Raw genomic sequence first — 12,834 nt, 5'->3', positions numbered from 1 at the left:
ATGAACTGTAATCAGAGCTAAGAAAAGATTTTCCTAGATGAGTATCAAGGAAAAGTATTTTATTTCATATTTTCCCTTTTTATTAGAAGTGGATTAGGAGAAGTCACTGGTAAATGGGAAAAAGAAACAAAGAACAGAAAAGCCTATTTTATTGCAATGCAGAACTAAGATAACTGTTTATGATTGGGGAAGGCCACATTTTAAGTAGGATGTTTCTTTTAAAGACTCCTGCAATATCTTCAACATCAGAGACTAAGCATCACTACTCACAACACAATCCAAAACTACAAACAGGAGGGACCACCAGAATCCACTGATAATTTACTGCTGCAGACAGAGACATCCTATTGCATTTGCCAAAGTATAAAGGGAATGTTCTAAAACAAACAAACAAACAAACAAACAAACAAAACACTTGATCTGGACACTGAGACTCTTTTTCTTATTGTTTCTCTCTTGAACAGTACTAGGTTTTACTTTTTTTCTTTTTCCCCCATATATAGAAAGTTATGAGGCAATGCCAGTCAGTCACTGCAACATGCTGGAACCTAAAAAGAACCTGAAATGCTTTCAGAAGGATGAGCACTCTCCGTTGTCACAAGGGGACACAATCTTAAAAGCTGATATTAACCATGATCAACACCCCTCTCCCCAATGGCTGCTCATTTCCTATAACACCTTTCCATAGTCCCAACTCAGCACAGCATCCCAGAAATACCACGCTCTACCTTCCACAGCCCTCCTTTTACCATGCACTCCCCCATCTTTTTGAAAATACTCCTCTCCTCTTCCCACGTCTCTGTCACCAGTGCACATCCTACCTCTTGGATTTCCTTGGCTGCCTATTGGCTTTCCACGCCCCTACCTCCTTTCTCCCAGGATTTATTCCCTCCAGTCTTGGTCAGTTTACTTTACTGTCTCCCACTCGCTTTTGTGATGCCTTCTGGCCACCTTATCATAGCATGTCTGGCACTCGATCTGCCCCTAGCATTTTTCTGTCTGTGCAATCCCACATCACTCCCCGTATCTTGGGCCTCCAATGATCCGATCCTCAGCTCCTTCATTCTTCTGTCTGCCAGTGATGCGGATATTCTGGTGTCAGCCTTATTCGGCACAGTCACAGAAATGCAGTGACCATGGTGTGCTGGGCAATTCTGCCATCAACAGTGCTGACAGAAACGAGGGGTACTGCCTGTTTCAGACAAGGTGAAAGCTTCACAAGCCCGGAATCAGAGACTCATTTGAGTGTTTTGAAAAGGGAATTCAAACACTATGCTAAATCATCAAGAGCTGGCGATACCAATGATCTCTATAATCCCAGCACCAGAGAGTTTTCCATATGTAAAATGGGAAGCTACTTCTTTGTCATCTTGAAGTTCATCAATTATGAGCTACAATGGAAAGGGAGGGTTCAAGTTTAAAGTAAGATCTTATTTTGAATGCATGCTGGTAAAGCAAAACAACAAAAATGCAAGCCATCTTGATGAATCTTTAGACCATAATGCTAAGACACCTAAAGACAAGCAGACCTGTATGTATTGAATTAGAATATTGGTTACTCGTCTACACTTCCTTTTGACTTGTCTACTGCAACGTCAGCAGGCACAGACCATTCAGGTGATGCTGTAAATACCTTTTAAATCTATACTTTCCTTGAATCAAAACAGTGACACTGACTAAGTGCCACAAACAATACATTGGCACACTGAGTTTATATAATTTGTGACATAATGAACAAAAATTGCCTTCAATTTGTTCAGATGGATTTTTTTTTTCTAAGCTAATTAGACCAAATAATCAAAACATGCATTAGCAAACTGCCAATGTTTTTGTTCACAATAATTGTTTGGCTACACTTCTTAGGAATTTAGGTAAAGGAAGTTAAAATAAGATTAAAACAACTAACCTAATTATTCCTGCCAAATTTTTACCACGTAGACATTATCAGATTCTAAGCTACCCTGCAGGAAAACTTACCTTACTTACCATTCAGCTTCCTTTCAAAACAAGAAAAAGAAAGAAGTAAAATATATAGAAGAAAATAAAACGGTGGGCACAGCCTTCAAATGCTATTTGAAAGTCCTTTGGCTACAATTTCATTCGGGCCAAATGTTTAAGAGATTCCTACTTTAAACAAATAAATAGTGCTTTCATTGCAAAGCCTCTAGACGTTTATACACTATTTCTACCAATACATAACTTCAAATTAGAAAGACCAAGTATAACTAAGATAATGGTATTTCAATATATGTTACTTAAAACACAGTATTTTGTCACATAAGAAAACATCAAGAAAAGGGGATAAGGATAAAAACAGTTGTACACAATTGCCCATATTTTTGATCTCATACATAAGTGTGCAATGCACTTTATTTTTTAAAAACAATTGCTCCAGCTGATCAAAAGGAGAATTTAAGAGTCTTAATTAAGCTGTACCTACAAAAAGTTAAACTATTTGGAAGACAGCAAGAAAATGGAAATGCTCTTTTCCAAAACTCAAGGAAAAATGTGTTAGTGAGAGCAGAATACTTACTGGCTGCTGCATTTTGATACCAAAACTGGGTATTTATGAACAGGATTAATTATATAAACACTGAGTAACTTCGTTACCACTGACGACAACAACACTGGAGTTTGTTTAATCACAAGAACTTTTATAAATCTTTCCCCTACAAACGTAGTAAGGAAAAATGCCTGGCTAGACTTCAAGTGGCTTCTTCTCCTAAATTACAGATTTGCAACTTTGATTTCCTATTGAAATGTCTTCTCGTTCTCATTAAACTTGGAATTTTAATACACTGTACTCAATAACAGGTTAAACCAACCAGGGGACTGACAGTATACATGTAAGATAAAAGAATGACCAAAGAAGATTATCGTTAGCTGATTTTCCATTTTCCTTTCCCTGACGTGTTCTACATTTATATTGACTTGCTTTATCGACACAATGGAACAGTTTATGGAGAAGTGCCTTTTTCTTTTTTTTTTTAACACAACCCTGGGTAAAACGTGCTTTTATTAGTCAAGTATGTTTTAGTGAGTTGTACACAATACTATAAGAAAACTGTTCTGAAAGGCCAGCAAGAAGGAAAAATCGACCACTTTGCCTTTTGGCATTTGTCATCTGTTACAGACAGAAAGAGCATCCTAGATCTGAGCTTACACCGCAGTGCACTGCCCTGGCTCCTGTGTTAGCAACATGGCAGGATCACAGCAATGCTCTCATCTTACTGTTTAGCTTCACACATTAATTTCCAGAAGAAGAATTAAAAGCAGGAATGTCTGTGACACCTGTCAAAAGTTCAAATATTCAGAGAGGAATCACCCTCTGAAGCACTGTAACGTAGAGCTTAGGGATATGGTTTAGGGGAAGATTTGTTAGCGTTAGGTCAGAGGTTGGACTCGGTGATCTTGTAGGTCTCTTCCAACCGAGACTATTCTGTGATTCTGTGAACATAGCATAGTTTCTCTGCAGTCTGGTATTGCGCCCCTTGCAAAGCCGATCTCTGAGAGCATCAGAGGAAAGTGTGTTATCTCAGTCGGACACTACATATCCTCACCTGGGTCTGTAGCACCACAGCTTGAGAGACCTCCTCCTGACTCCCACAGATGAAGACCTGTGAGTTTACAAACAAACACAGCTAAGGCTGGATATGCCTGGTAAATTTCACCTGGACTTGGAGGCATTTTTCTCCTCCAAAAATTCCTTTGAGTGTTATTTGCTTCCTCCAGTACTGTTTGAAGCATAAAGTTTTGAGACTTTCCTCTGTTCCTGAACAACCCACTTTGGTGCTGTTTCACCTGCGGAGGAGTAACTCAATTGCTCTTTAGCAGGGTACAAGCACCAGAAAATCCTCTGGAAGAGGACTGCATTGTTCCACCCGTTAGACTGGAAAGGCTTCAGACGTGATTCTGTAAAAACAGTTACTGTGGAAACAATACATCAAAGAAGTGTGCAAGAACAAATTTACTGCATATTATTAATCACTATTAATACTGAAGCATTTGATGAGCATTAGCTCATCCTAGCTCATCGTAGATCTTTGTAAGAATTTTCCTTATTTCCAATAAGGAAAAATAGTGTTTTTAATCTATATATTTTAACATTTTTGTTTTTTAAAATGGCTTGATTCTGTTTCTTCTGCATTCTAACTGCAAATGGTAACTGAAAAAAGCAAAAGAAATATAATTACATAATCTTGGCATTACGTATTGTTTCTGTACATCAGAAGACCCTCATCAGGAGATGAAACAAAGGCTCCAGATTTCACATATCAACTCAGGAAAGAAAGGTGTATTTTCCAACAGACATGAATCAGGTAACATTTCTGTCCAAATCCACAAATCAGATTAACTATAGGGTTTTTCGTTTGGTGGTGGTTGTTTGTGTTTTTGTTGTTGTTTTGGTTTAAGATAAATAATCATCATTTGGCTAGCAATAAAATTTTAGCTGGACAAAGATGCTCTTGGTATCCATTACTCTCCGCCCTCCTTATCTGACATTTTAAATTGTTTTGAATTTGTGAAGTAAATTCCCTAAGGGCTGTCCTGCACTTTAAGAGACAGATTTTATTAATTGAAGACAACAAATCACTTACAGAAAATAATCGTAACATAGGAAAGGCCCAGACAGGGTTGTACACTGAAAATCTCTTTGTAATTGTAGCCCCTTTAGACAGGCATAATCAATTAGAAGTGGTCTGATTTTAACCAGTTGCAGACTCATTACATTGCATTCCCGTTTATGTTGATGAAAATCAGTTTCAGCCTGTGGCCTGGAACTCATATACAGCACTTCCTGGGGCCCCTTAGATAAACACATCAAGAAACAGTTTTATTTGGATTTGTCCTTCACCCTTTATTCATTGAAACAACTTTACAAATCAAGATTAAAACAGAAAAATTGGCTCATAACCAGAGATACACATGTATGAGTAAGATATTTGATCTCAGAGAAGTATAAAGCTTCAGTTAATAATTATTCCTTACAGAACATTTAAATGTGAGACTCAAAACATTCATTTTTAACTGCTGAGTTCAGTCTTTCACTATGTCATGGGACACTCAGGTTCTAGTTAATATAAACATATTACTTCTTCACTTCAGAATTACTTCTGCATTTGATATATAAAATTGCCCCTAATGTATCTTCAAGTTTTCAAAAACATATTTCCATTCTAAGTTTTTACTCTCTGTAGATACTGCCTGAAATGCATCATTTTAAATTTACATGGGAATGAACTTTTTAAGTAAGACAATGTTAATGATTCTGTGATTCTAATGAACCGTCCCTCAACAGATAGTGTCTGCAAAAATAATTGCTTCCCTTCTAGACAAAACTCTTCTGCCATGCAGCACCCACATTCAGAACACTCCACACGACCTTTGGAAAACAAATGAATCCAGTACAGCCCGTTATCCAGCCACAGCGTGCTGCCGTCCCTTGGGCTTCACTGGTCAGGGGCATTAAAAAAGAGAGGGGTTTCCTGGTGCGGAGAGCTCAACAGAGACCTTTGCAAATGTGCAGCAATTACTTAAAAAACAGAACAAAATCTAAAGAAAAGAGAAATAGGAAACAGAGTGATAAAGGATATAGGAAGCCCACTACGTAAAGAAAGGAAGAACACTCACCTGGGAAAGGAAATACAGAAAAGGAAATACAGAAATAGAGTTCAGGGGTGAGTGATGAGAATCATCAAAAGCAGAGGAAAAAAAAATAACATGAAGAGAACACAAAGACTGGGATGATTCACATCACAAGAGATGAAGAGGTAGAGGATCACAATTAAAAGGAAAGCATAAAAACTAATTCCAAAGAGGAGCTACTGTTAACAGAGTACTTGTGAAAATGAAGAAAGATGAGCCCGAATATGTCAGCAGGGACTTTTTGTTGTTGTTTTGTTGTCTTTTTTTTTTTTTTTTTAGATGCAATACAGAGCTATAGTTATTATTATTATTATTATTATTATTATTATTATTTAATTTATTGCAAAGGATAATCACCCAGGCCAGTGGCATATCAGGATGTATGAAACTTAAGTAAACATATATTGTAACAAAGCAATTACTGATTATAGGTATAGCCCATCCAAAACAAACATTAAGGAGTCAGGAGAAAAACTCCTCCCTGCAGGCAGGCCATGTCGAAACTGCTTTATAGTGTGTTCCTCCCTGTACAGCATGTAGCCCATATCTAAGTCACACAGTGGTCAATACGTGATGGAATGAGAACTATGGTGCAACATCATCTGGAAATTCCCTTCACTGAAGAACAGACCTTGGCATGTGAGAGTCTGACTCTTCACAGGACGTGAAAGATCTGACCCATCTGTCTTCCTCTGGTACAGTGGAACCCACATGTGAGAATTGTTTTCTGCATACATAAGTTTATTAAGGACTAGATTCTGCATCAGCCTACCTGAACAAGTCCTTTTCAGACACCATCACCAACTCATCTTCCAGACAGCTATCAGTCTTTATAGGCATGTGGTAGTGCCAGTGCTACCCAACACTGAGCAGCTGTTTGAGTTGCAAGTTCACAAGAAAGCACACAAACAGCAATTATGGAATTAAAAGTAATACCAAAGATCTGAGTAAAATAGCACCTGCCATACACCACAAACAGAAGGGATTAGTTTTAAAATGAACAGCCCCCAAAAGAAGACTATCTGAAATGAAGAACTCTTCCAATGCATCAAATGCAGTACTATAATTAGTCACTAAGAATTTTAATGAAAAAAAGAACTGTTCTTTAACTGCCTTCCTAGGCTGATAAGGTAATTCATTATTCTGTTGTATGTAAGAAATGAACAAAAGAGGCACACAGGGAAGCTAGTTACACCTGACCTAAAGTTGCCTATACACAGTCACACTTGGAAGGGTATCCCTTCCTTTTTTTTTCCCCTATAGCTAACAGTACATTTTGTGTTGTTGCAAACAACACCCTGCAATCATTAAAATCACTGATAATTCTGATTGGTCTTTCAAAAACTTTACAGCGATAAATCGATATAAAAGTTGAATTTATAGAAGTTCTCATAGTTCTTTCTTATAAAAATTCTAAATACGAAAAAAATGCTATTTCTCTGAAAGAATTCCAGGTGTCTCAAAAGGTCTCCATGGCGTTAGAGAAAGATTAAAGCAGGAATGTTCTGTGGTTTGTTTGTTTTTACAGCCTTGGTTCAGCAAAACATTTTGGAAAACTGGAGGGCATCTTTTCTGTGGTTACACAGTTCTAGAATTAGGAACACTGCAAGGTCATTGCTTCAAACTTTGACATGGAGCAGCATCCCATTCTTCTCATCGCCAGTCTCCAGGACTAGCTCTACAGAAGGCACAATAAATGGCCCTTTTATATGAAGCAGCTGAAGGACTCCAGCACTCAGTAGATACCGCAAGTACAAGTAATTTATTATTGTCTCTCTAGATTCAACATAGCCTAGAAGTTTCCTCATAGATACTCAATCTGATTTCTAGAGCAGCAAATTTGACTTACCTTGCTTCTGGAACTTCCCCAGGTGAGTGCTCAGCATCACAAGGACATCGAGATAAGCAGCTCTGGTCACCAAACAAGGATTTGGCCTATAAAAATAAATTACTTACGATGAAATACGTATATCATCCATGCTCAGAAAGAACCAGTGAAACGAGATTAGAAAAATGCATTACTGGAAATGTCACTTGCTAGATGGACTGTCTTAAGTCTGTTTTATTTAATTAATGAAGATCAACTACTGATCAAGTTAGACTGCATGTGCAGAATAATTAGGCCAAGTTATCTAAGCTTCGCATTCTGGTCCACTATGAACAACAGTCTTCCCTAACAGAATCCAAACACCTTTCCCCATCCAAATCTCAGTTTATACATTTCATTGTTATTGGATATATTAGCTTGCCTTGGAAAGTCTTTATTTTGTGCATGGATAACTTGTGTAATTAAAATGCATTAACAAAAATAAATCTTCAGCTATTATTTTTCTCGTTGTTGAAATAGAAAATTCCCTAAGAAATGCATCTGCTACATCTTTTTAACAGCCATAGTGTTTGCATTGTTTTTATGACGACTAGAGAGACGTGCATGTTCTTAAAATTAGATTTTTTTTTTTTTCTGGACAAGAATATAGATTTTGTGGATAGGGAACAGGAAGTAGCTTCTTACTGATTTGTACTATCTCCTCAAGCAAGAAGTGCTAAATGTTTTCTCTCCAAATAGAAATGTAAAATGAGGTTAATATCTTTATTTTTCTTTATATTATTATCATTGTATGTTTCAGTCAGGAAAACCTTTCCTGAAGTATTACTTCACATGCGAACAGGAAATCCAGTTCAAAACAGAGAAATTATTCTGATGAGTCCAATGGGACTTGCACTAAAGCAAAAACTTTCAGAATCCAGAGGCACAAGCTTAAAGTATGACTAATTCTGTTCAATATTTCATTTTTATTTTATCTGGCACTTACTTTGTGTGCTTATCTTGACATTTGAAGTTCTTTCAAAAAAATTGTTAATTAGTTATGTTCCAGAAAACATTTTGAACTCTGTAACATCTTTAAAATTCAAGAAAAAAAAAAAAAAAAGTTTTTCAAGTAAAATATGTGATCATGACATGAAAATGAAAGGTCTGAGGATCTTGCATAGAAGTTTGGCAGCTGTATTTGCCGGGGGAGAGTTAGTCTATGTTCATGTTAAAAAGACAGATTACCAGAAACACTGCTCTCACCTTCAGTCATAAACCCTGTAACAACCATGAACTACCTATACTTAGTTCCATGATCTGCAAAATTAGGTACCCATGTAACACACAGTAGACTACAAGCTACTACTCTCTTTGTTAACAGGTTTTTTTTTTTCTTTTGCATAAACAGAGATTTTTTTTCTTGACCTTTCTTACTAGCGAAGGAGTCATGAGCCTCCCAAAACTCTTAACGCTTGCCTTAAAGCATGAGAGCCAAAAGCCTGCCCGCAGAGAAGATGCACATCAGTAAGAACTGATACCATGAGAAGCCAAGGCAGTTTCAATATGGCCTATTTTTGAAAAGCTGTATTAGGAAGATCTGATTTCTGTCCACACTGACTGAACAGAACTCTTTTCTGTATTTTGGGTATCCAGTTGTTGGCAGAGCTATGTGGAAAACAACAACTACATCAACAACACAACCAAGAAATACTCTCAGGTCTCAGAAGATAAACCCATGATAAAAGAGGGAGACAGATAAGTCAAAGCCTTAGAAGAAAAAGAAACCGGGACGTCTCTCATACCTGTAAAATGGATGAAAGCAGCCATGACAGATTTAGATTAAGATGGGGTACACAGTGGGCCTACTGCACTTCAGCTCCCTTGAAAAACTTGTTATTCACTCACTTCACTGGGAAGAAAATTTCCAGCTCACAAACCGTGCCTTGGGAAAAACATGGCTGATGAAACCTTTACTGAAGAAGTGACAACAGCAATACTGACACGTTTTTCATTCTGCTCCAGCTTTAAAGCATTTACTACATTCTGAGTACACGCATATGCATGTTTTGATTTTGAAATGAGGCTTTTTCAGCTTGGAACATGCCAAATGTTTGTTCTTGGCTTGCTCCATCGCTCTGGTGATGCTAGTGAATTCTCGGCCGTATGCGCCAGACGGACACAACAGGAAATTCAGTTTTCCAAAACCAAGAAATTTCAGCGTTGTTCAGACTGTAGCAGAAAGCTCAGTCTTCAGGACAATCAGATTTTGATTTGCATAACAGATCCAGGAGCCAAAAATCACATGCTGGATATTTCAAATGATAACTGCAGTATTTAAGATGACCTGTTCATGCAGAACTTAAACAATGAGAACGGAAAGAGTACAAGATGTTTCTGGTTTAACGCAGATACCCAAATAAACTGGTGTTCTTGTAAACAAGCTTTGAGGAAATCTGTCTCCAAACAAGAAAGTCACAGTGGTAGCAAGGGTGGGAGCTCTAGGCATCTGGAACAGTGTTCCTTTAGCTGTCCAAACCCCCAAAATTAGTTCACTTCCCTTCCAACCTGAATATTAATGGAAATAAATACATCATATGCTCATTCCAGATGATAAACTGTATCTGAGCTAGACTGTTAGGACTCCCATATCTTGGGGTATGTCCACACAGAAATTTAGTATGAGACAAGACATTGTACTGTACTTAGCAGTACTGTATAATTAGTAGTACTGTATTGGCACCACCACGTGTATGTACTGCTAGCAGGCTAGGGATGTCAGCACAGAGATCCACCCTGTCCTCGTTAAGGTAATGTTTTGTCTACCTTCGCAGGTAGGCTGGTGTAACAGCAGCACATCTGTAAAGTCGAACATCTGGTACTGAAGACCTTGTGCTCATTGCGTAACAGGTCCAGAAGCCTTAAAACACAATTTTCGGAAGTTCATCAAATCGTTTTTTGTTTTTCTTCAGATTCAGTTCATAGCCAGCCTGCCCCAGGGATCTCATGAGCTCTGAAGAGTGCTCTACAGTTTCCAGCACTGCTTCAGGATGCTGTACTTGGGTGTTGACTTCCCAGGTGGCAATATAGATCAGCTCACAGAGGACCACTGAGTTTCATTTCACCAACAGCCAGTATGAGTATTTCAACACAGCTGACTGAAGAGAGGCCAAAGGCTGTCCTGACGACTGAAATCAGTTTGGGCTGCACTGAGCAACAGGTAAAAGGCAAGCACCATCACAGGCTTTCCCTCTCAGGTAGAATGGGAGAAGACATCTGCAACCTTCACAAGTACAGGCAGAAACTGAAAGGATCATTGCGTAGAAAGGATAAGGCCCAGAGGTAGCAAGCTTCTAACTTCATATAGAAGAACAAAACAAGGACAGAAGAAGCTGTTGTATCCCCACTAGATCATCATGAAACTCAACAGACGATGCAAGGTGACTGAAAAAAAAATGAAGTAAAAAAATGCTGAAGTGCTTGAAGATTTTAAACAACCTACAGATTTTTTTTTTAATTCCCCAAAGCTCCAGTGTAACAGTATTTTCAATTTGAAAAAAAGAAATACATATATATATAAATTATTCTATTATTTTCTTTTAATAGGTGTGGCTGAACTGCAGATACAAATTTGAAAATACAGTCATTGGTTTACAAACTATTAATTTTGACACATTACAGCAGATTTCTGGATTAGACCCTGAAAACACCATGATCCAAAACTAACCAATTTCTTATCATTAAGGCTGAGCAAGTAGTTGGCAATGGGGTAGTCAGACTTTGCAATATCATTTTCAGTTCCGGTATGTGAATATAAAATTAGAAAGCAGTTGAAGTTACTGGCAGAAAGAAACCTTTTGTTAACTGATTGAGTTCAAGGATTTTTTTTTTTTTAAGATAAAAGGGTTAACAAAATTAAATACTCTTTTTAAATTCATGGGCTCACGTTCAAACACCTACAAAGAGGCCCAGCTAAAGCAGTCACCGAATACTGTATCACTGGAGTAACAGTAAGCTATGTGTATTGAACAAGAAGCAGACTGGTAGGTGAATCAGGAAGCATACCCCTCACAAGATATTCCCTCTCTGGAAATGTAAATCTAAATCACCACATCCAGAAGTTTCCCGTGCACTACTGTGTTTTGGTCCAGCTGCCTTTGGAGCCTACAAGAAATCTGGTTTGATTTCGGTGCCACCTTTACCACCGACTGCACCTTAGGCTTGTGCAACATGAAATCGATCCTAGACTCTCCAGAGGAGGAGCTCCAGAAATATTATTTTTAAAGGTTTCATTCACCTTCTACAGTTGAGTCATGCTCAATTTAAGGTAGTCACTGGTTTGCTTACTTTGGACAACAAATCTGACACAAAGCAAACTGGCATTTATTGAAGAAATCAGCAGTATTTGGTCACAGACCTCCTGCGTACCCCGCTCATACCCAGTTCCAACTGCATCAGGAACATATGGCTTATCTTACCATACTCATTTTCTTTTCTATTACTGTTTATTTTAAAGAAGATCAGCATTAATGAATTACAGAGCAAATTACCTTCTCTTCCAAGGGAAACAAGGAAGAAGTAACATGGAGAGCTCACCCATTTGGCCTCGATTTTGTCAGAACACTGGGAAAAGAGTTAAACTAAATTTACAGCCTCTTGCTCCTCTATTTACAAAGGTCTGAAGACCATCCAAATTTCTATATATAAATGAGGAAGGCCAAGACACAGTCATGTAGAGTGAGTAGCAATGAATTTTGATGCACACCTCCTGCAGATTCCCATTCTCTTCTCAAAAGCCCCAACTTCCAATGAGACTGAATCAGATGACTGAAAAAAGACAAATATTTGTCTCCTGGAACACTCCTCTTTTTCCAAAAGAGCATCACCTCACTTAGGTATAAGCAACAACAGTAAAAATAATAATATTGCATTTGTTACATAAGTAAGACAGATACAAGTCACTGATTATGAAAACAAAGTTGGTGGCGTTAACAAACTAATACCAGTTTTCAGTTATTCTACTCAGTGGAAATTCAGTATTTTCCAAAGAGGCAGAGCTCTTTGCTCATATTTTTTCCTCATACGGAAACAGATGTTGCATAACTACTAGCAGAACAAGAACTATAAACATGCAGCAACATATTTACTAAACATTTAATGACAAAAATCAAAGCATATTTGCTCAAACTCAAGCGAACAAACACTTGTAACAAATTTCAAAGGCTACCTGGCAGATGATGCCTGTTAAACAAAAGCCCCGAACATCTCTCCTGTGCGTTAGTTTAGTTATAGATACCTTAGTGTAGCTAGCTAGTTATCCTAGGGACACCCAAAAAACACTTTTGGAAAAGCTCTGAGAAATGCTGTGTTTTGCAGCTTCC

At 37.8% G+C, this 12,834-nt stretch overlaps 1 protein-coding gene across 3 annotated transcripts in view; it reads right to left on the bottom strand.

The window, feature by feature from the left end:
- Positions 1 to 12,834, bottom strand: part of THADA (THADA armadillo repeat containing) — a 161,167-nt gene that overhangs the window by 40,857 nt on the left and 107,476 nt on the right. For 2 of the 3 annotated variants that reach the window (XM_035321144.1, XM_035321143.1), the window contains exon 31: positions 7,496 to 7,581. In XM_035321144.1, coding sequence (XP_035177035.1) covers positions 7,496 to 7,581 — 86 coding nt within the window. Of the gene's footprint in view, positions 1 to 6,901; positions 7,325 to 7,495; positions 7,582 to 12,834 lie in introns of those variants that run through there. The other variant, XM_035321145.1, reaches the window with a different exon arrangement.

This window comes from Oxyura jamaicensis, chromosome 3 (genome assembly GCF_011077185.1).
Source record: "Oxyura jamaicensis isolate SHBP4307 breed ruddy duck chromosome 3, BPBGC_Ojam_1.0, whole genome shotgun sequence".
Lineage (NCBI taxonomy): Eukaryota > Metazoa > Chordata > Aves > Anseriformes > Anatidae > Oxyura > Oxyura jamaicensis.
This window is presented reverse-complemented; position numbering and strand designations above follow the sequence as displayed.